This window comes from Amphiura filiformis, chromosome 2 (genome assembly GCF_039555335.1).
Source record: "Amphiura filiformis chromosome 2, Afil_fr2py, whole genome shotgun sequence".
In the NCBI taxonomy this organism is placed as follows: Eukaryota; Metazoa; Echinodermata; class Ophiuroidea; order Amphilepidida; family Amphiuridae; genus Amphiura; species Amphiura filiformis.
Genome location: NC_092629.1, coordinates 20,411,793 through 20,435,050, shown reverse-complemented (window position 1 = coordinate 20,435,050; position 23,258 = coordinate 20,411,793). Strand labels below are relative to the sequence as shown.

At 36.0% G+C, this 23,258-nt stretch overlaps 1 protein-coding gene across 1 annotated transcript; it reads right to left on the bottom strand.

The window, feature by feature from the left end:
- Window positions 1-824: 824 nt before the first annotated feature.
- LOC140138886 (uncharacterized) lies at window positions 825-21,876 on the bottom strand. Its single transcript, XM_072160670.1, has 4 exons — window positions 21,865-21,876; window positions 21,540-21,728; window positions 4,502-4,850; window positions 825-1,560 (listed from the first exon to the last, which is right to left on the bottom strand). The coding sequence occupies exons 1-4, from the start codon at window positions 21,874-21,876 to the stop codon at window positions 1,232-1,234; spliced, it is 879 nt and encodes a 292-aa protein (XP_072016771.1). The 3' UTR covers window positions 825-1,231.
- Window positions 21,877-23,258: the final 1,382 nt, after the last annotated feature.

The following is a 23,258-nucleotide window of genomic DNA, read 5'->3' as shown; positions in this document are numbered from 1 at the left end:
GACTTTGCACCAACCCTGGTGAGTACTTCACCAATTGTGTGCCTTAGCTGGTTAACACTGCTCTTGGGTTTAACCCACGCGATGCTGCTGATTGGCTCAATAAAACATAATAATATACATTATAGTCTTCTTGTAACCAATCAGCAGATAGCACTAATGGGGTTAACACCTACACTATTTCATAACATGCTGCTGATTGGCTCAATAAAACATAATACTATACATTATAGTCTTCTTGTAACCAATCAGCAGATGGGGTTAACGCCTACACTATTTCATAACATACTGCCGATTGGCTCAATAAAACATCAGCAGGTAGCACTTAAGGGGTAACACTTTTACTATTTTTTACCATTGTGCTGATTGGCTCAATAAAACATAATGAGTCTTCTTGTAACCAACCAGCTAGTTAGTACTCACATGGTTAACACTTATATTTCTTACCATTCTGCTGATTGGCTCAATAAAACATAATGAGTCTTCTTGTAACCAACCAGCTAGTTAGTACTCACATGGTTAACACTTATATTTCTTACCATTCTGCTGATTGGCTCAATAAAACATAATGAGTCTTCTTGTAACCAACCAGCTAGTTAGTACTCACATGGTTAACACTTATATTTCTTACCATTCTGCTGATTGGCTCAATAAAACATAATGAGTCTTCTTGTAACCAACCAGCTAGTTAGTACTCACATGGTTAACACTTATATTTCTTACCATTCTGCTGATTGGCTCAATAAAACATAATGAGTCTTCTTGTAACCAACCAGCTAGTTAGTACTCACATGGTTAACACTTATATTTCTTACCATTCTGCTGATTGGCTCAATAAAACATAATGAGTCTTCTTGTAACCAACCAGCTAGTTAGTACTCACATGGTTAACACTTATATTTCTTACCATTCTGCTGATTGGCTCAATAAAACATAATGAGTCTTCTTGTAACCAACCAGCTAGTTAGTACTCACATGGTTAACACTTATATTTCTTACCATTCTGCTGATTGGCTCAATAAAACATAATGAGTCTTCTTGTAACCAACCAGCTAGTTAGTACTCACATGGTTAACACTTATATTTCTTACCATTCTGCTGATTGGCTCAATAAAACATAACAGTTCTCTTGTGACCAATCAATCAGCAGGTACATTGTAGCACTCATGAGATTAACACTATTTCAGCACAGGCATTTCTATGAGAATGGTCTATACACAGTAATTGCGTTGCATCATTTCTTCTGGTACGGTTTATCCCCATAAGCCTTATCCTTGTATATAGTCACATTACCGGGAAAATTATACACGTTTCCGCCAACGATGGTTTGGTCGCCTTCGATGTTGATAACTTTTCCCTGTACATTAATCTGAGTTGCTCGGACATTGAATTGATGGAAGTTCACATTTGCCTGCTGGCTGTATTGCCGGTTGCCATAATTACAACCTCCTGCAGATTGTCGACTGCTGTTCCCTGGTTTAGCGCCCCCACTTGTTGATGATCCTTGACTGCTTGCACCGGCTGATGATGGTTTGCTGGGACGCTTCTTCGATCTTGCTCCACCTATAATAAGTAAAAATGACAAGCAGGAGGTTGGTGCGATGAGTGGCAGAATTTTTACAATTTGAAATTAGAGTTAAAATAATATTGTGACATTTGCAGAGGACGGCTTCAATTGTTTTTTCAAATTTGTAATATGTGACACGATCTGGTTCATGGGGGCCAGAGGAGGCATTTTTGAAAATTGAGTTACTGCAATTATTACATTATACATACAATAAGCTATCATTTACTGAAAAACACCAAAGGTCTAGCATACTTGGTTTTAAAGTTATGAAGTTTTTTGATGCATATTTTCTTATGTATTTTATTGTTTATTACTCTATATTTTTATATACCTTTATCTCAGTTTCAAATGTGCCGCCTTTGGCCCCCATGGACCAGATCGTGTCACATATGTACTTTTTAAAATAAACTAATAAACCATGCAAAATTCAAGGATTAATTGATATTTAGTCAAACACATGCTCAATGCTCATAACACTTAACACAGTATGTAGTATGTAGCTTATGGGATGTTCATTTATAACACAATCAAACCGACCGACCTCAAGTCACGATCGCCGAAGTGACACGCAACAATAGGCGATATTTTGCTCAAAAATACTAATTTTTTGGATTAAAGAAATATTATCCTGATTTGCCAAATGAAACGGTTAAATTCTAATCCTTTAGTAACATGTTTTCAATTTTTGCAATTTGAAGGAAAATAGGCCCCAAATATGCAATTTTGCATGCTTTGAGTATACATGTAGGCTATGAGTTTGCTCATAATTTTATATTTTATTTAAAATTATTAGTTCAAATAACAGCTATTATTAATATGTTTTCTAAATATTAGAATACGTAACCTGATATTAGTCTCAGTACAAGTCTTTGGGCTTAATTGTCATAGCACACCAAAAATTGGCCCAAAAATATCAGAAAAAAATTCCAAAAATTGGCCACAAAAATTTTTTTTTTCCAGAAATTGATTTTTGTTGAATGCCAGTTAGTTCTAACCAAAGGATTAGGATTAAGCTATGTTTAATTTAGCAAAACAGGATAAAATATTTTAATCACAAATAATTAGTGCTGTATTTTTCTGGAATTGGGAGTAAATAGTGAGTTTGTTAGTTTTACCCCATTTGTTCAGCTCAAAATTAAATTGTCAATCGGGTCACCCACCTTTAAATACACTGGGCACAAAAACTATCCATACACACTTAAAAAATCTTATAGACACTAGGCCTACTATATGAACAGCTTTGATGCAAAACCCCTTACATCTACTTGAATCAATTTAAAGAAAATCATAAAAATGTACTGATATATGGGGGTTTGCAATTCAAAAGCACTCAGTTTTTGGCAGGATGCTTGGGTAGGATGAGCATCCCGCCAAAAAAAACCTTACATCAGTGATTTTTTTTATGTGTTCTCAAATTTACTCAAATGGATGTAAGGGATTTTGCATCAAAACTCTTCATATTGAGCCTAAATTACCAAATTAAGTAATCAATAGATGGATAATTTTGACACCTCATTCAACAAGATGTGACTTTATTCCCTCAAGTTATACCAAATTGAATGGAATAAAAAGAGCATTTCAAAAATGACACATTTGGGATATTTCTTCCTATCAGGGCAATTCCCACCGGCTTTTATAATCGGCTCATTACAGCGTGACAGATCAACACTCACTCACTGTCATAATTAGCGTGTTTTCGAGAGAGAAGTCTATGTAAACATTTGTCTCTTTTTGCAATGCAGTTTTTTCATTAAAATTGGTACAAAATAAAGTTGCATTGTGCCGCATGAGGTATCAAAATATGCAGAACAAATTAAAGTCATTGACTATTTTATTAGGTTTAGTGTCCTTTATAATAAATTATTGTGTACAGATACTTTTTGTGTGCAATATATAATTCGTCGGCAGAGTGCTACACTATCGTAAGTGCAGTAGAATGCAATAGCTGCCATTTGCAACATTTCAATAAATGTACTTACTTTTAACCAATAACACTAGAAAAGCACCTAACTATGTATGTACTACATGTAAAGGTGATATCTTGGGTATATCAGGCAAGTAATACAGAACATCAACACTTTACAATGAGGGGATTGTGCTGCAAACAATAGGTGTTTAACAAAAGGCAGCTATTACATTCTATTGCACTTACGATAGTATAGCACTCTGCCGACGGTATGTTATAAGCCTGATTGGTATATTATACTAAGAGTATAACCAGGGCCGTGGCACTCGTATTCAATCCCTGTATAAAAATTGAAGTCACTTCACGGCAGTTTGACTGACACATCGGCAGTTTGACTGACGGTTGCTAGGGAGTTTGGTACCGGTTGCTAGGGAGTTTGGTACTGTACTAGTCGCTTAGCCTAAAATTTACGTGTACATGTGCACGACAACGTAGTGTGTACTACTTCAATACTGAAACAGACTTATCCCGTAGTTTACGGTAGTTTGATTGACAGTTGCTGGGGAGTTTGGTACCCTAAATATTTTCCAAGATGGTGCACATCGACTGCCAATTATTCAGACCCTTTCCAGCAAAAATACAGCTTATTTAGCCAGTCTCGTCATGGGGTCATCGAAGAAATATTTTCCTAGTATATTGAGCTAACTCCTCAGCTATTTGGTTTTTCACGATATGATAGTAATGGAAAGATTCGACCAAATGTTCGCCATTTTACGCCATTTAATTTTTTTTTATTAAACGATGGTCAACGTAAACATGCATCATCTCTTCCACAGGTGATACACTCCTACACGTAGGCCTACAGCTATGCCATCACATGCATCGCCCATTGGCTGTGTGACTGACTTCATTTGTGCAAACAAGTGGCTTATCCTATAGTATATCTCGAGAGTCGTTGGTATAACTTGACCTTCACATCAGAAAATCTTTAAAGGTAGGTGACCCGAATGACAGCCTCATCCCCCACTTACTTGTTAGGTAGTGCCCTTCAATGGCCTTCACATGTTCATACAGTTCAGGTCGGAATTCATATAGAGCTTGCACAAACACGGTATAAGCTTCTACTTCACATGTTTTCAATATTTCTAACAGTTTCTCAACTTTTTTATCTAATCTTGGAATTGAGTTTATTTCTCTGTTGTCATCTCCAGATAGATGGTGTGTGCTTATGAGTCGTCTTTGGGCTTTGGCTGGGTCGAGACTTTTACACAACTCCTCCGTTGCCCCGTCTAAGACGTAATGTACCAAGTCTATAGTGACAAAAACCTCTTGGGGTGGGGTTTCCTCTTTGGTCTTTGTAGTCTCATCGGCAGTAGCCATCTGAAAAAGTAATTTATGAAAATATCATTGATGTATAGAACTTTTTATTTTTTTGGAGAAGAGCAGATAGGGCAACTACTTGATTAGGCTATATTTCTACGTGTTCATACTACATACTCTGAAAATTTTAGAAAATTTGCACGAGTCCGTTTTTTTTAAATCACATTTTTGTTCCTAAAATGGGGATTATAGCGCCCTCAATCGGCACTCTCTCCATACAAGTAGGCTACATGTAAAGACCAGTTACATTTATAGACAAATGGCCCTAAAATAAAACGGACTCGTGCAAATTTCCTCAAACATCTGGAATGTAATGAAAGTGATGTTGTTGCTGCTCTTCTTAATTCATTTTTAAAATGTCCGCCCCAGACTAAGGTAATACATTCATACATGAGTCAATATATATTAATTATAGGTTAATAAATGCGTATTTCTTGTTGAGAGTGAAATTGTACAAAATAATGCACACATACTAAGATGTTGATGCATCTAATGCACGAGCCCTGAAGGGAGGAGTGCATTAGACGCATCAACATCTCAGTACAAGAGCATTATTTTAAAGAATTTCTCTAGCAACAAGTGATAATAGCATTAATTAACCTTTTTCATACACAAAAAAACAGGTGATTTTTGCTATTTTTATTACAAAATTGCCACTAAAATTGTTGGCAAATGCAAGTAAATATAAATGCATCCTCCAGCAAGAAAAATGAACGCGTCCGAAATACTGCGCGTACTACGCACCTGTGCAATACAATATGGCTCAAAATATGCTAAGGTGTCATATTATAGCCATATATTTTGACATCTTTTTTTTAAAATAATAATTATAGAAATGGAATATTTGCTAGTTTAGTGGCAAGTTTAGGTAGTAAAGACATAGCATACACAATTTAAGTAAAATCCTTTCACTCTAAATAATAAAAAAAATTAAAAAAATAGCTGTAAAAATGCCTATTTTTACACTTTTATTTGTAACATGCCAAGAGACGCCTTTTTTCAACAGCTTTTAATTTTTTTTATGGATCCTTATAGAAATTCATGTGACCTGTTTCCCAAAATGGTGCAGTAAACCAATCAAACAAACAGAAAGAGGCATTATGAATTATAAGTTAACAGATCAAAAAGGATTTAAAAGTTTGCCTTGCGTATGTTACTATTGTCTGTCAAACTTTTGATTGATTTTGAAGTCCCTCCGTTTTTATAAACAAAGACTTGAAGCATAAACTAAAGGGTAAATCTATTGTAAATAACTTCATTTCTCCATATTATAATCAATTTGTAAGTGGCTGCCATCTTTTTTGAACATATAACAATTTTAAAATTTTTCTTGAAATGTCTGTCAAATAGTAACATACGCAAGACGGTGCTGTAATTCCTGCTAAACTAGGGTGATACAGCTAATTATGCTACATGACATAGCATTTAGCTCCACCTAGCTTTGTGGCACTATCACTTTGTGAGGAGAAGCTTTTTGATGACACAATCCATTGTTAAGTGTTGTCTGTCAAACATTTGTACATAAAGCAACATACGCAAGATTTGTATGTGTCTGTCAAAAGTAACATACGCAATACGCTTAAAAAATAAAAAATCACTTGATGTTCACATTATGATGATAGTTTAGAGTTTATAAAAGTGTTTTAAAACATGTGATTTATAAACTGCATGTGATCTTTATTCAATTTCCCATCTTGAACTACTGTTTTTGCCAAATTATTATTCTGTATGTTACATTTGACAGACATCTTGCGTGTATGTTATGGCTTGACAGACACACATATTTTATTTATAACAATTTATCCTCCTTATTGTAATATTTGGACACATTTTTTTCCACAATCAGTTGTTGTAGGTCCTACACCTAAATAACCACAAAATACCTTATGTAATACTTTATAAATTTTTATTTGATTGCAGAAAATCATCAAAATTGTGTCTGTCAAATATAACGTACGCAAGGGCTAGAAAATTAAATTTGTGAAGTAAATGGTCTATAACTTATCTTTCTTTTTAGTGTATTATGAACGATATTATGTGCATACTATAATTTAAACCTGGTTGGAGACCAAAAGAAAAGAGCTGGAAAAATAATTGTGTGTTACACTTTTATGACACCTTAGCTTATTTTGAGCCATATGTATGCACGGGCCCTAGTATTTACTAAGGTTTGCTCTGATTGGTTCGCACTATCTCTAGAGGAGTGTATGAAAGAGATACAGATAGCTCCACAACACCAACCATAGGCAAAGTACCTGTGCATTGTATGCAATTTGAATTCTGGCATAGGGCATTTTTATTTGTTCAGATTTATAACATAGAAAAAGTGACAGTCCCTGGTATGTTATACTTCATTTGTTTTGTTGATATTGTTGTTTTGTTTTTGTCTGAGTTTCTTTGTATTAGTTTTTAGTTTTAAATATTCTGAAATGTACATGTATCAATCCATTGGGTTATTCCAGTTAAACAATCATACACCCAGTCCCAGCTATGAAAGACATGACCTTAAGGGGGTACTACACCCCTGGCCAATTTTGTGCCTATTTTTGCATTTTTCTCAAAAATTAAAGCGCATTGGTGACATGTAAAATATGTATATTATAGGGGCAAGGATTACAACTACTGCACTGGAAATTTTATTTCAGCAGAGACAACAGTTGTGGAGTTACAGTCAAAAATGAGGGAAAACCAATACTTGATCAATAAATCAATAACTACTTGCCTTGAGTTGCTGAATTTTCAGCGCAGTAGTTGTAGTCCTTGCCCCTATTATCTTACTTGGCTAACTCCAGCGTGACAGACGGGACATTTAGATAGGCTCTTTTTTTTTCAAATGCCTCAACAAAAAAATCTACAAGACCTATCCCAAATTATTATACTCCAAGTCAAAGAGAACATGTCATAATTTAATTTAAAACACACAAGATGAAACCAAGTGATTCAATGGCTGTATGGTTGCAAATTGAAATACAGCGTGACAGACGGACGGAAAAAGCACCCTTTTTTTTTTTTAAAGTACATTCTTGCAAAACTCCATCTGTTCTCAAGTGAGATTTATTGAAAAATGCTGTCAAAATTAAACATTGGTACATAAACTTTCAGTAAACATCATACTCAAAAAATACAAAGCTGAGATTTTTATACCTGAGCTCGCCAAAGTCGTGACAGACGGGACGTGACAGACGGGACCATTTTTGAACATTTTTTACAGTGTTCTTTAGAGCAATGGTGAGTTGCTCAAATATACTTTGTGGGATTCATTTTCATACAGAAATTACAAACAACATCTAATCATGATAAAATATTACCTTAAACATCATTTGAGGCCTCGCATGCGAAGGGAGTCAACCTCAAACAGCCAGTACCCATAAAATGATCAAATTTTAGTGTTTACAATGGTTTGACTACCAGATGGAATTTTAATTGTCAAAATGAGCATTAAATCATTTTTTATTTGCCAAAATTTAGTGCAGAATATGAATCTGAAAAAAAAAAAAAAATTTCTGACTTGAAAATGTCCCCCCATTTGATTGTACATGGTAAGAATGCTAAAATGTGACAGACGGACACATTTTGAGATGGAATATCTTCTATACTAAATGTCAGTGAACAATTTTACTTTGTTTTTTATATGAGGCCTACTTGATATGAGATAGGAATTAAGTTTTGAACAAAATATATTAAAATATGGAAAATAAACAACTTTTGATGTTTTTCTGTGACAGACGGGACATTTCAATACCCACATTTGAAGGCCGTAGTATACATTTATAATGTTACTGATGGGTTTAAATTTTGTTCTGGAATTGCAGTAGAGATATCAAAGCTAATATTAAACCACTAATACATATCTTTTGTGCATGTACACTGGGATCAGCAATACTCATAAGATCAGCAATTTCCTGCAAAATTAGGGATACACAAACCTGTTCCAGTTCCCACTACTTCAAATTGTCATAAAAATATATTAAATTGTGCAAGGCAAAAAACAAAAGTGGTTTCTGAAAGCTTTGTTAGTCTACTTTCCAGGAAACAATAACTTGGAAGCATTGAATGAACTTTTAAAATTTATGAAAATAAACCATTTCTGTGGAGTTAGCCACTTGTCACCAATGCGCTATAATGTTTGAGAAAAATACAAAAATAGGTACAAACTTGTCCAGGGGTGTAGTACCCCCTTAATCATGTTAATCTTCCACATTACAACAGGCAGTGTGAATTTCAAACAGGGTTACCCGAATGGATGACTCTATTTGAAATCTACTCCAGTACTCCCCCTGTATGAGAAATTATGATCATGTCTTCCATAGCCGGCGGGTATATTGATTTCAACTAATAAATCGCAAAATACTGCCAATTGGTTGCACATACATGACATTACACCAAGTCACGGGTAGTACAGTTTTGGCTTTCTGTACTCAAGGGCTTTAATTTGATATATAAAATGATGCGGTTTGATGGCAAATTTAAATTCACCTGGCATACCTAATCTTAGTTCACCACGTAAACTTGTATGGCTCAAAATTCGGACCGTTGCCATTAAGTTTACTGCTTTCTGTGTTTTGAAATTTGTTGACGTTTTAACGATCCCCGATTCCCGGTCGATTATTTTAGCTGTGTCACGTCACATGCATGACGCTGGTGGGTACCAACCAAACTTCAGAAGAAAAAAAACCTCGATCGCCGATAACGATGTGATGGATGTGATGTGGGACTTGCATAGGATTACACAGAGATTCTTGCCAAAATTTGGCCATTTCTAGGCAAGTTGACCCTATTTTGTCTGCGTTATGTGAAAAAGGACAGTCTTAAGTAAGTATAAGTGCAACGCTTTTGATGTTTGATGTTTCGGGAGACTGGGAGGGATCATAATAAAAAAAATGATGGAGCCTATTCTTGACTGTGTAATATTCCTTCACCACATTGCCGTACGGTAACAGTCTTATACGATGGACAGATAGTATCAGTTTGTGAATGAGGACATCGTATAAGTTCCTTGTACTAACGTAATCTAATGTCAATGAATGCAAATGTGTGCACCAAGATCCTGTCTTAACTTGCCAATTGTACATACATCAGGCTTCCCGTTAGTAGTGCGCTCATTAAGTCCAAACGCGTATTTTACAAATTTGGACGCAAGTTCACATGGCTAATCAAGTATTTTATGTCCATGTGGACGCAGACAAAACTTCAAATTTAATCATTGATTGATGACAAAATAAGAAATTGTTTTATTTTTACGATAATAAAAGCCCCAAAATTTTGACCAACCTGCTAAGAATTGAAGTAAATTCTGCAATATTTGTAAATGCAACGTCAGGAAATCGTGCACTTTTTGCATGCTTTCCGTTGCGATCGCTGTTTGATGGGGAAAGTCCCAATTGATGCAATTGTTTGTTTACAAAGCATGCTGAACTGACGACGTGCAGTTAATGTTTATTTAGTTATTTATCACAACCTGACAATATTCAGTTTTTAATATTTTAAGTTTATTTTTTCATAAATAATCTACGTTTCCTTTATTAGTATTATTGTTACGATGAATAAAAGCAATTTTAAAGACAAAATCCAAATGATAACCTTTTTTTTTTTTATTTTGGCAGCGCGTGTTTTAGCTTTTATAGCATCATCAACAACACGTGGATCGAAGTAAAAGTAAAACCCGGAAGTAAAAGTACGAAAATTTGCTAAAGATTGACAGACTTTGCGCATGTTTTTGCAGCTGTTTCTGACCATGTTTCGGACAAAAAGTGATGCAGAAATGAGAAAAATTATCATTGCGACTGGAGGTGGAATATCACGGCGAAAATGTTATTTTAACAATCAACATTTGATGAGGTAGACCCGGGGTACGTGTGTTAGCAAGGAGGGGTTGCCGTTGCGTTCCCGGTATGATTGATCGTGAATTTCAGATGGACGCACAAAAATCTGTCTGGACGCAAGTTTTTTCAATCTTGTCAGCAAACTTGCGTCACACATGACGCACATTTTAAAACCCTTAACGGGAACCCTGACATACATGATTGACCCTCATTTTTTAAGTTAAATGATTCTCTTTTTAATGAAAGCAATTTTAGATGAATTTATTAAATTTCAAAATTTTATGAACATGCCTAACATGCTAAAGGCTATTAACCTGAAACTTAATTTAATTAGTACAACTGGTCGCATGTCACAAATAGGTCACCCAAAAATGGAGGGGCCGTAACATGAAAACGCTTTCTTCGCACTTCAAGCTTGGTTTATTCTAAAAGTATAATACCTATTGTAGAAAGTTTGGTGTCATTTTGTAGATAATTATGTTCTTTATCAAATACAAAAAACCCCAAGTCAATTGGACAACTACTTTGAGAGTTATACTTCAATATGTAACATGTGTCAATGGAGGGCCAGGGCGGGTGAGCCGGGTGGGTGAGCCCCATAGGATTGTACACAAAATTGTGAAAATATGGCAAACTTCAAACCTTTGTATCTTAAAAAGTACAACTAGCATGGACCACAAATTGCACATATATAATCCTGGACTGTAGATCTACCTCATAGTAGATCAACTGTAACAAAAGATGTAACTAATTAATTGCTAAATTAAATGCTAATTAAGGCAGTTTTCCCTATATGTTACTGTACAAAGTGTACACGTAATGCTCCAACATTTCTAAATGGCCTATCTCTTGCCTGAGACACCCTACTTATTCAAAATTACACATATTTTTAAGGAAATTTGATGAGGAATTCAATTATGCTATTAGTTTTAGTGCCAGACATTGAGGAAAAAAGTTTTAATTGATAATGTCATACAAATTCTAAAATTATTTTACAATTTTTGACCACCCTGTATGTTTAACGCAAGAGATACCAAAGTTTTTCTTCCTAATTAGTTTGAAGGGCCCATGCAATGTCTTTCTGAATTCATATTTATTTTGAGCTACATAGCTTTCAGAAAAAGAAAATATGGGGTTTACCATGACAAGAAAGATGCTAATTTTGTTGATCTTCCACCCTGTATATTTCTTACCCACCCTGTATTATGATGTTATACTATGTTGATTTGGCATCCTTGTAATATAAGCTTTCCAGAAATATATACTTATAATGGTGTAAAATGTATTCATTAAAAGTTGTGTTGAAGTGAATCAAAATTGGTGATATTTTTATCATTTAACATTATGTTACACAAAAGATGACCAATTCATGACATGTGACCAACTACAAGTACAACAACAACGTACACAACTCACAAACTGGCTGAAGTAAACACCAACAAAACTATATACATTTTGATAATAACATGGGAAGAAAGATAAGTGATTGTACGAACCTTATTTTGAAAAATATAGTACTAATGTTGTCGGTAAACTAAAATGCTCGAGATACAATGAATTATAATCAATGCAGAATTCGACAACCTTGCATCTCCGTCACGAGTCATGTCATGATAACCCACGTTTAGTTTACTTCTTCTACGGCACACTTACAATCTACGAAGGTGAACAGTCACCCAGCTGTTTTCTCCATACGTTAAATTAACATGTTTTGCACAAAATAGACTAATTGAAGTCACTTATTTGGATATTTTGGGCTAGATACTTTCGTTTCTGGACCTGGCCACTTCCGCGATTTCGACTAAATAACACCAACACACTGCAGCACTCAAACTATATACACCACCACAGAGAAGGTTATGAATATTAATAAGGTACTGCATACTGTGAGGCACTTCGTGTCGGTTACCATGCCGGGTTACCATGTTTTCACTACATTTTTTAAAAAGTTCTTAGAAACAGAACCTTAAAGATTTAAATAGGCCCAGGAACTAATTTATTAATTCAGGGACTCATTGTAAAGTTAAACGCCTATTCAGTGATCCCAGCGCCTGTGTCTCCCAGCGCAAGTGTAATAAAAATCAAAATTGTTTTAAATTGATGCGTCGAGAAATGATGTCTTGCTGACTATACAGATGAGATGAGATGAATTGCTTGAATTGAAGCCGGGAATTGAAGGAGTACGGTAGGTTATTTCGTGATTATAGCAACCAAGTGAAAAGGAGGAAAGTTATAATGTACGATTTCCGCCAAATTTTAATTTTGTTATTGTTTACCCAAAATGCTGAAATAATAGGCCTATTAGAAATAACTACAGCGAAGGCTTTCTGTCCATTTTAAGCTTCAATAACAAACTCCACTGGCTATTTCGGTTGTTTAACATGGAGTTCTATGGCAGACTTACGCCCTACATCTTCTCTGGGCAGACATAAAGTCATAATTATGACTTTATGTCAAAATTTCTCTGTTGACCTAATGACCTACAAACACAGCAAATTTGGCTGATTCCAGGTGCAAGTTGATACATGTGTAAATATTACAAATAATGCCAAAAAATCTGGTTTGAAAAATATGATTATGCGGCCTTTTAACTTGGTTAACCTTCAAGTTAAGTTATTGACACTTGGCAGACAATTAGGCCTACAAGAAGTAGGCCTATGAATGAATAAAATAGGGCCTACTAGGCTTATCAGTAAACAACTACATTGTCTTGGTGCACCGCATCACCAAATGCGGTAAATTTTCTACAAGTACTAGTAGTAATTTTTTTTTATAGGATAAACCTATTTGTATGATCTCTGGATTCTTCAGCCACGAAACCGAAACGCGGTGCAACACGGTGCATGACGTCATTTCATTAATATTAATAATTTGCTTCACGGTGGTTTCAGATGATGATACATCGGGGATTTGCCCAGTGGCGTAGGGGGGGGCAAGAACTGGGAAGGCGAGCAAAAAAATGGGAACGGGGAAAAGGGGAAGGAGAGATCGAGAAAAGAGGGAAGAAAAAGAGGGAAGAGAAAGGGGAAAGAAGAGAAAAAATAAAAAAGGGAAGGGAGAAGAGAAAAAAGAGAAAGAAAGAGGGAAGAAGAGAAAGGGGAAAGAAGAAAAAAGAGGGAAGAAAAAAGGGAAGGGAGAAGAGGAAAGGGGAAGTGACTCAAGGGAGAAGAGAAAAGGGAAAGAAAGAGGGAACTTTCTATACTCACTTTCATTGTGAAATTTGTACTCTGAAACACTGATTTTAGTGCCAAAAACCTGGAGCTTCAGGGGGATCTGCCCCTTGACCCCCACCGGGGCTCAGGAGAGCGCACCACCAATGATTGCGCCATTGGATATTAAACACAGGAAAATACGCACGTTTGGATGGCGTTTTGTCACTGCAAAAACGTACTAAAGATAATTTTTTGGTATCAAATTAAAGCTTATCACATGTAGAATATTATTCTTTTAACAGAATATATTGGTGACCATCTACTTTTTTTTGCTATTTGGCCGCAAAGAAAAAAGGTGCAAATTTAACCCTAAAAAATCACTCAATTTTTGAAACCGGACGTTGTTCAAATTCGCGCCAAAACTTCACCTCTGAAATAAAATATTGGGAGTTTTTCTCGGATTCCTTCATGTAGACACTTGTCGGAAGCAAATGAGCTAAAAACGTGCGAATTTTGACAATATCTTTAGAAAATAAAGCCGCAACAAGCTGAAATAAGCGGTGGACCATAGGGCCTGCACTTTGGCTCGACATTTGAAAGGGGCGTGAATTCATTTTTGGATACGCCCCTATTATAATTAGGTGATACTCGACTCACACACATTCCCTATATTAATATGTATATACATGTACCACATGTAGTCAATCTGTCTGCTTTATCTGTATTGTGCCCCTTCTTAAGCAAATACGGTAGTTAAACACGATTTCATCAAACATTATAACAATAGCTCTTTTACAGTGTGCAATCATCCCGGGCAATAATTGGGCAATAATAGAGGATGTGCGTGAAATTATTGATTGGCTCCATACAAAGGAATTGAACCGGTGTCCTTCACTGTAATCATGGCACAATGCAGTGCATTCAATCAAACGTTGTCGTCAACCTATTTGATCGTATTTGTGCATTTTGTTATGTGTGTGAGACGAGCTGTCGCGGTAGATTGCAATAGCTTGTAATCATGCTTTTGTTGAATGAATTTGAGTACTCCGCCATATTTACGGTATGATACGTCATAATCTAGGTGATTATTTGCATTGGATATCTTGAATACGCTGGTGAGGTTGTGTAATAATCGGATTAATGCTATAACAGTAGGTGAATACAAGTTTTGAATATATCGCGTTGCAAAGCCCCATTCAGTGATCCCAGCGAAAGTGAAAAAAAAATCAAATTGTTACTTTTATAAAAAAATATAATGAAAAAAATTGACACAAAACCCAAGAAAACGGCAGTATTGACGAAGTTGAAGCCCCATTCAAATACATGTAGCTAATTTATATATACTGTCAGTATATAAATTACAGATTCACGTAAATGCATTATTTTTGTCTTAAATAGGCCTACACGGCTTAGGGCTGAACCACTAGCAGAAGACACCAAGTTGATGTTTTATGACCTTTGACATTCTTTTGTGGCGAGTGACATGGTCAGTTCAATTCACGCCGAGTGTCCTTGACAGGTTTAACTCTGCTTCGGTGGTCATGAAAGAATTCAAAAGATAACCTCTGCCTCAACAATCCCAAGCAATTGTCTGAAACTGCTCTTCGGATGATGTATCATAAGAACTCAGTCGTTAATGATGATAGTCATATAATGACCAAAAGATTATTACTGACTATATCATTGAAGACTGAGTTCCGCAGTCTTGTACAAAATCTGAATTTTGATGATTTTTACGATCGTCCGGATGAAAAAAAATCACTGAATGGGCCGTTAGTTCCCTCCTCTCCTTACACTGGCAATATGGATCAAAGAAAAATAAAGACAAAAATAAAGAAAACAAGAAAAAAAAAGACAAAGAAAAGAAACAATAAAAGAAAAACAAATATGAAAAGTTCGAACAATATTTGGTTTTAAAATTAATGTGACCGTGATGAGGCTCGAACTCACCACCTTCCGATTTAAAGTTCGAAGCGCTAGTGTACCAAATTCTGATGCCTTACCAAGTGAGCTGTGCTCCTGAGATACGAAATAAAATTACAATAATACACTGTATACCTGCTTGTGTCGGTAATTGATTTGCTCAAATTCCATAATGGTACAGTGCAACAGAGCAAAAATGCCCAAAATTTAAAAGCTATATAATTTATGACCACTATACACTACACATAAAAATACTAATACAAGGGAATTTCAACGTAAGAATCCAAACAATTAAGTACCAACATGCACAGCTTTGTCCTTATATCACATTTGGGTTTTAACCAAATGTTATCAAACCTCTACTGTGATTGGCAGCTGCACAAGGCATCTCTTTGATAGCTGATCATGGCCATCCATTCAGCAAGTGGCTACTAACTGACCTTGACAGGCTTGAATGAGCACTGTCATCTGCTACAAAATCATCACACTCTAGGACCTGGTCACTCCATAATGCTACAGCTACAGGGAGCACAGTACTTTGACAATGGAATGAAAGACTATTATTATTGATTAGGCGCGGATTTTAAAAGTACAGCGTGTATAGCAAAAATTTGGAATAGAATGTTTGGAATCATGTAACTAAAGTACTAAATGCATTCTGCAAAATGCGCTCTGACCAATTTATAAAGCATTTCATTAGCTTTAATTTGACATATTGTTTGACATATTTGGAATTATGGTAAATCATTAAATAAAATATTTATTAATTAATCAATTATGTCAATTAATTAAAAATTTGATGCAAATATGCATATTTTCTCTGACAGAATTGCAGGATTTGACAAGAGCCATCTTTCTTGTAAGTTTGATTCTTATAACATACCGGTATCGTATTGCGTCCCGTTATAGTTGCAGAAAAAAAATACGCGTGCAGGACACACGTACGCACACACTCCCACACACACCCCCGACCCAGAGGATCGTACCGTTTTACAATCTTATAACATTCATTGGCGCTAGTAGTAGTAAATTTCAATTTTCTTTGCTTTACCTCACTTGTTCTGCTCAAAATTAAAAGGGGACATATCTAGCTGACAGTAAAAGCTTACATTTTATGGAAATTATGTTTAACCATTTCCTTAAACAGCACAAAACAGATAAAGCAGACAAATTTACTATACATAGGCCTATACATGTATGGTATCATGCCAGGGACTGTTTAAGAATATAACATTAGATTTATGATATTTACTTCGAGGACTGTTATTTATCAAAAATGTGAAAAATATCAAATTTTAATAATTTGTCATAAAATTTGTATTATATCGTGAATTTCAAACAATGAAATTTATTTGATATCAGAAAGACATTCTGCGTATTCAGAATGCAATTCGATATGTCTGATGTGCTCTCATGTCCCACAAAAATACTATCGAAACGCTCAAAACGCTCATTCCAGATCCCTTAATTTGGTTAATTTTCTTTTCTTGTTTTCTTTCTTTATTTTTCTTTGATTTATATTGCCAAGGTAAGGAGAGGAACTAAAGGCCCATTCAGTGATTTTTTGATTTTTTTCATCCCGACGATCGTAAAAATCATCAAAATTCAGATTTTGGATACTAGATGCGGAACTCAGTCTTCAATGATAGTCAGTAATTTTTATATTTTGGACATTATTATGACTATCATTTGAGGACTGAGTTCTTATGATCCGAGGAGCAGTTTTAGACAATTGCTTGGGATTATTGGGGCAGAGGTTATCTTTTGAATTCTTTCATGACCACTGAAGCATAGTCAAACCTGTCAAGGACACTCGGCGTGAATTGAAAGACCATGTCACTCGCCACAAAAGAATGTCAAAGGTCATAAAACGCCACTTTTGTGTCTTCTGCTATCTAAAGGCCTATGGCTGATTTTGTACCTTTCGTCATTGTCATAGATGTGCTAACATAGCTTGCTAGTGCAGTGGTTCAGCCGAAAACCGTGTGTCTAAGACAAAAAATAATGCATTTACGCGAGTCTGTAATTTATATACCGGTACTGACAGTATATAAATTAGCTACATGTATTTGAATGGGGCTTCAACTTCGTCAATACTGTCGTTTTCCTGTTTTGTTTTTTTGCCATTTGTTTTTTTCAAAAAAATTTATAAACGTAACAATTTGATTTTTTTTCACTTTCGCTGGGATCACTGAATGGGACTTTATAGCGCGGATTATTCAAAACTTGTTTTTACCTACTGCTATATAGTATTAATCCGATTATTACATAACTTTGCCAGCGTATTCAAGACATAGGTTATGTAGGGATAAACTGTACATGGGTATACACCAATCCGAGAAGCGTTTACTGTATTTGGCCCTCTATTGACGGCAACACAGATGTACCAGAGCGGGAGATTTAATTCGTAATTCAATACGCATGATTGTGTATTGAATATCACTGTTGTGTACAACTTCCGGGTACAATACTATATAGCACAAAATAAATAATGGATGGAACCCCCGACCTCGGACACCGCAGTTTTACATCGGGGACACCGCAGTAATGGCGAAGTCGGATAGGTGTATAGAAGCCCTGCATGCTTTTATCGATTGGCTCCAAACAAAGGATTTGAACCGGTGTCCTTCACCGTAATCACGGCGCAGTAGCCTACAGTCCATTCAATCAAATGTTGTCAGTGTGCGAGACGAACGATGTATAAATCTGGAGGTCACATCATCACTTATCATGCTTATTGTTAAAAGTTTGTCCAATGCATATACTGTGTGTATTGTTCCCGGGTATTGTCAATACAGTCAAGCAAACAGGTATTATATTTTGAAAAGGCCGCTATAGTATATTCACAGGGGTGTCTTGAATGGCCAATCATATGGGACATAATCAAATTGCAGTGACTGCTTCCTTTGTTACCACATGTCAGTCATCTTGTGATTATTGGACCATGTAAACCTGCAAAAACGAGCCAAAGTGCAGGCCCTATGGACTATTTTAACCGAATTTCACTGGTACATAAATCGTGGAGTGATTTGGTGGTGCGCCCTCTCAGTGCCCCTAGCTGGCCCCACCAGGGGCCCTAAGGCGGGCCCCTGGACCCCACCCGTTTAACGCTTTGCGGCAAGCCGCTCGCACATAAATACTAAAACTTTTGATCAGAAATTGGGAAGTTTTCCAATATTGCCCCACCCTCACCCCCCGAAGGTCAGGTCTGGTTACGCCCCTGATGGATTTGCCCCTGTGGCCCCAACACATGCACACTCAAATAATCCATCACACCCACTTTTTAGCGTTACTAAATTGCCCCCCCCCTTTTTTTTTTTCTTTCGACAAAAATTCCCACCGATAGGTCTAGTCCCCCCGCATTTTATCCCTTTATTTTTTTATTTCGTATGAGCTTACAAAAATAAGGCCGAGTATTTAATGATTAATGTTTCAAAAGTAGGCCTAAGTGAGGGAAGAGGAGAGCTAGAGGGAGGCGTTTTTTGTTTGTTTGGGGGTATTGGGGTAACTGGAACAGTGGGGTGGGTAATTGGAACAAGGGGCATTATTTGCAAGGAGCCTATTCATAGCTATATTTACATTGAAAAGACATCAGAATATTTTATTTAACATATATTTTGTGACTAAACAAAAGAATAATAACAATAATTTTGTTTTCATGACTTTTTATAAACATGGTAAAATTCCATGTAAAAATGCACTTTCTCTTGGTAGGCCCTACATAACGGAAAAAAATGGTTGTCAGATTTACAAAAATAAATCATGGGGGCCTAAATCTACCATGAAACTAACCCAATTAATTTGCTAATTAGCATATTAATTTGCATAATTTCATCATTAAAATCTGCTATTTATTTGTTTAAAACATTTATGTTATTGTAGATAACAAACATATTGCCAATATTGTATGACAACTCTCAGCACAGTATTCAAATTATGTTCAGTGACAACCTTTGAGATTTTCTTCCACTCCAATACCGAGTAAACCCAAGTTTGGGGTATGAAACAAAAGCGGAATCTATGGCGTTGGGATAAATGGAGCACTCGGTATGATGTTGTCCAATTTTGTTCTTGATTGCATGAGGAAATTGTATTCTCAGCGTTCCATTTACCCCACCGTTCCATATACCCCAATTTACCCTAAACTTAATGTTTAGGCCCCTATCAGCATTTAATTTTAACATTTGAGGTCGTGCGTCATGAATTGGGGTATAGGAAAAGGTGGTGGTGTTACATTTAAAAAACTAATTCAAGACGTTTTGGCCCAGATCTCAAGAATGTAGAGAGCTATTGAACTAGAAATGGTCTCATTTTGTTGCTAATTTATCTACCTAAAACTGTGGAAAGTAAAAACTTCACACTGTATTTACTTTTTGAGATATTGCAATTCAAACGATGCAAAGTCTACGGTTGAGGCGTGTGTTTAAGCATAGGGAATATTGATTTTCAGTGCCTCTCAAATTTATTTTTTACTGTAACTTCATAACCCAGCAAGGTATTAGGATGAATTATGTACAATTGTTTTGATATTTATGTCTAGTACACATGTAGGTAACTTGACCAATTTTACTCCAAGCTGGTTTAATTTGTTGTTAATGTGCTGCATTCTGCAGTGTCATGGGTTCTAGGCTTTTCCTATACGTTACTGTACTAAGCATGCATTTGTGCTCCGAAATGTTCGGAATGTCATATTTGTTGAAGAAGTTACCCTACTTCTGGAAAAGTTAATATTTTTTAGAAGGAAATTTGATGAGGAATTCAAATATGCCATTGGTTTTTGTGTAGGACATATAGGAAAAAAGTTTTGATTGATAATGTCATAAAAATCATAAAAATTTATGTACGGCTTTTGAACACCCTGTATCTCAGTTAGGCTACATAACTCATCATTACAAGTTTGCTTTTTTTGAGAGCCTACAATGTTATTAGCACATCTAAAAAGATTTTAGCAGAACAGGTGTTTATGTTAGTGAGTAAGAGAGGAACCATTTTTTTAACTTTTTCAACGAAAATGTAACTTTTCCACCCTATATAATATTTGTGGCACCCTGTATATCAACTTAAAAGTTGAACAATTGTCTTCCTTACACTTTCAGCTTTATGATGATATAAAAATTATAGGTTTCTGACAAACATGAGATGAATTACAATCATTTTTGTGTGAAAGCGTGATTATTTTTCTAATTTTGAGCATGTAACGCATTTGGCCCCCAATTCATGACACACGACCTTGACCTTTTCCCCTATAACTCAAGAAAATGTACATCGGAGATAGGTCATACTTTTTCTGAATCCTTATGACAAAAGGGATAGCCTACATTGGTAATGGTATGGTTTTTAACAACAATTGACCAAATTTGGAATTTCACCCGGCATAAGCGGCCATTTTGGATTTATGCAAATTAGGCACTTTTGACTTTTGGACCTATTATAATAGCTCAGTGACATTGTAGTATTATGATAAGATGGGGAGCCTGTTGTTCCTCCGCCGGGTGACTGCATATCCGTCAGTACACGGCGCTTTTCAATACGGAATAAATGCTATAGGCCTATCCTCATCGTGACATCATCCCAGCAACGTTCATTTCCCATTGAAAAAGCGTGTATTGACGGAGGATATGCAGTCTAACAACTTGACTAAGAGATCACCTAACTGAGGTGATCGATAAAGATCAAAACGCCGCGGCTCGCCGTCGAAATGTGAAATGTAAAATCTTAGTTAAGCTTGAGTGATAGAAACTAATCAATGAATGTATTTTTCCACACCTCCTATTCATATTGTCACAACCTACCTTCATTTTCTTGTAGACCTGCTCCTCCCCACAATTCTTGCAGCTAACCGTCTCGTACCATGAGCTGACAGACCTCTTCATGGGTTTCTCGTGATGGTGTGCAAGATCGAGTGCTCTCAGTCTTAAAGACTTGTCGCATCCTGCCTCCAGACATTTGATCAACTCAAACTCACATTCACCTGCATGCTCCTGCAAATATCATGTTGAAAAAGGTTATGTTGAAGCCACGGATTTTATTATAGAGTTATAAACTTATAGCGCAAATTATAGGCCCACATGTTATATTTTGCTCAAAATCACTTCGGCCAAATCAATACACACTTACCTGCTGTTTCATGTTCTTTTATAGAAAAATTGATTCGACTCCACATAAAAATTATTTAAACTCTCTCACTTAAATCGTGTGCTAAACAGATTTGTGAACGTGTGTAAGATCAAATTGATACGTACTGGGATTTTGTTACGTATTGGGCTCTACAAACGTGCAGCCAACTCAACAGCCTCATCCCAGTGAACAGTGATGCAAGTAATACCCTTGATATCAACTTCAGTCCTTGGAAAGTCAGGAAACAGCTGGCTTGGTTGTACGGTCTCGGATGAAATGGGTGGAGCACGGTGAGAAAAGTTCTAGATACTTTTGTAACTAGAGAAGCGTACTTTTGAAAGAAAAAAAAGTTACTCGTAGTCTCACTATGGATGATGGCACCCTTCAAACAGATCCTGATGAGATTTTAAAGGAACTGCATTCATTTTATAATAATCTTTACACTTCTGGTTTTACTGAGGATTCTGAACAGGCTGCTAGTTCCTTTTTAGACCAGCTTGACATTCCACAACTTTCTGAGAATTTGCAAGAGACTTTGAATAGACCTATTTCAAAGTCAGAGTTACTTACAAACCTGAAGTCCATGCACCAGAATAAATCTCCCGGTTTTGATGGTTTGCCAGTGGAATTTTATATTGTTTTTTTCCAGGACATTGTTGACTTGTTGATTGCATCTTTAAACTTTTCTTTTGAACATAGCATTTTGTCATCATCCCAACGAAACGGTATTATCACCTTGCTGCCCAAAAAAAGACAGGGATCCAAACTATGTTAAAAGTTACCGTCCCCTTTCTCTGCTGAGAACTGATTATAAGCTTATGCTGCTTATTGCAAAAACCATGGCCTTTGATAGAGTTGAACATGGTTTCTTGTTCATGTTTGAGGTTTTATCCAGGTTCAATCTTGGGGATAACTTTATTCAGTGGATGAAAACTTTTTATAATGGAAGGAAAAGTTACATTATTAATAATGGATTTCTTAGTAGCCCTTTATAACATGTCGCGCGGAATTTTTCAGGGCTGCCCAATATCATCGTTTTTGTTTCTTTTTGCAATTGAAATTCTTGCCATCGCAATTCGCAGAAATGATGATATCAAAGGAATTAAGGTGGGCAACATGGAAAAAAAGATCAATTTGCTGGCAGATGATACCATATGCTTTTTACAGGGAGATTTGGGTTCTTTTCAGGCACTTTTAGAAAAATGTGCCTCTTTTTCTGGCTTTAAAATTAATGTGTCTAAATCTGAAGCTATCCACATTGGTAGTCTCAAGGGAACCGATCTTTGTCTATTTCAGGATGATGGCCTTAGGTGGAATTCAAACACTTTTAAAACATTGGGCGTTAATTTTTCTCTTAATGTCAGCTCTCTTTATGAACTCAATTTTATCCCCAA

Bases quoted from the DNA above. Each gene is read 5' to 3' on its own strand.
- LOC140138886 (XM_072160670.1), bottom strand. The intron at 4,851-21,539 runs GTAGGTTGTGAC...TTACTTTTTCAG, and splicing joins AGGTCTACAAGAAAATGAAG to ATGGCTACTGCCGATGAGAC. The intron at 1,561-4,501 runs GTAAGTGGGGGA...TACTTATTATAG, and splicing joins TGAAGGGCACTACCTAACAA to GTGGAGCAAGATCGAAGAAG.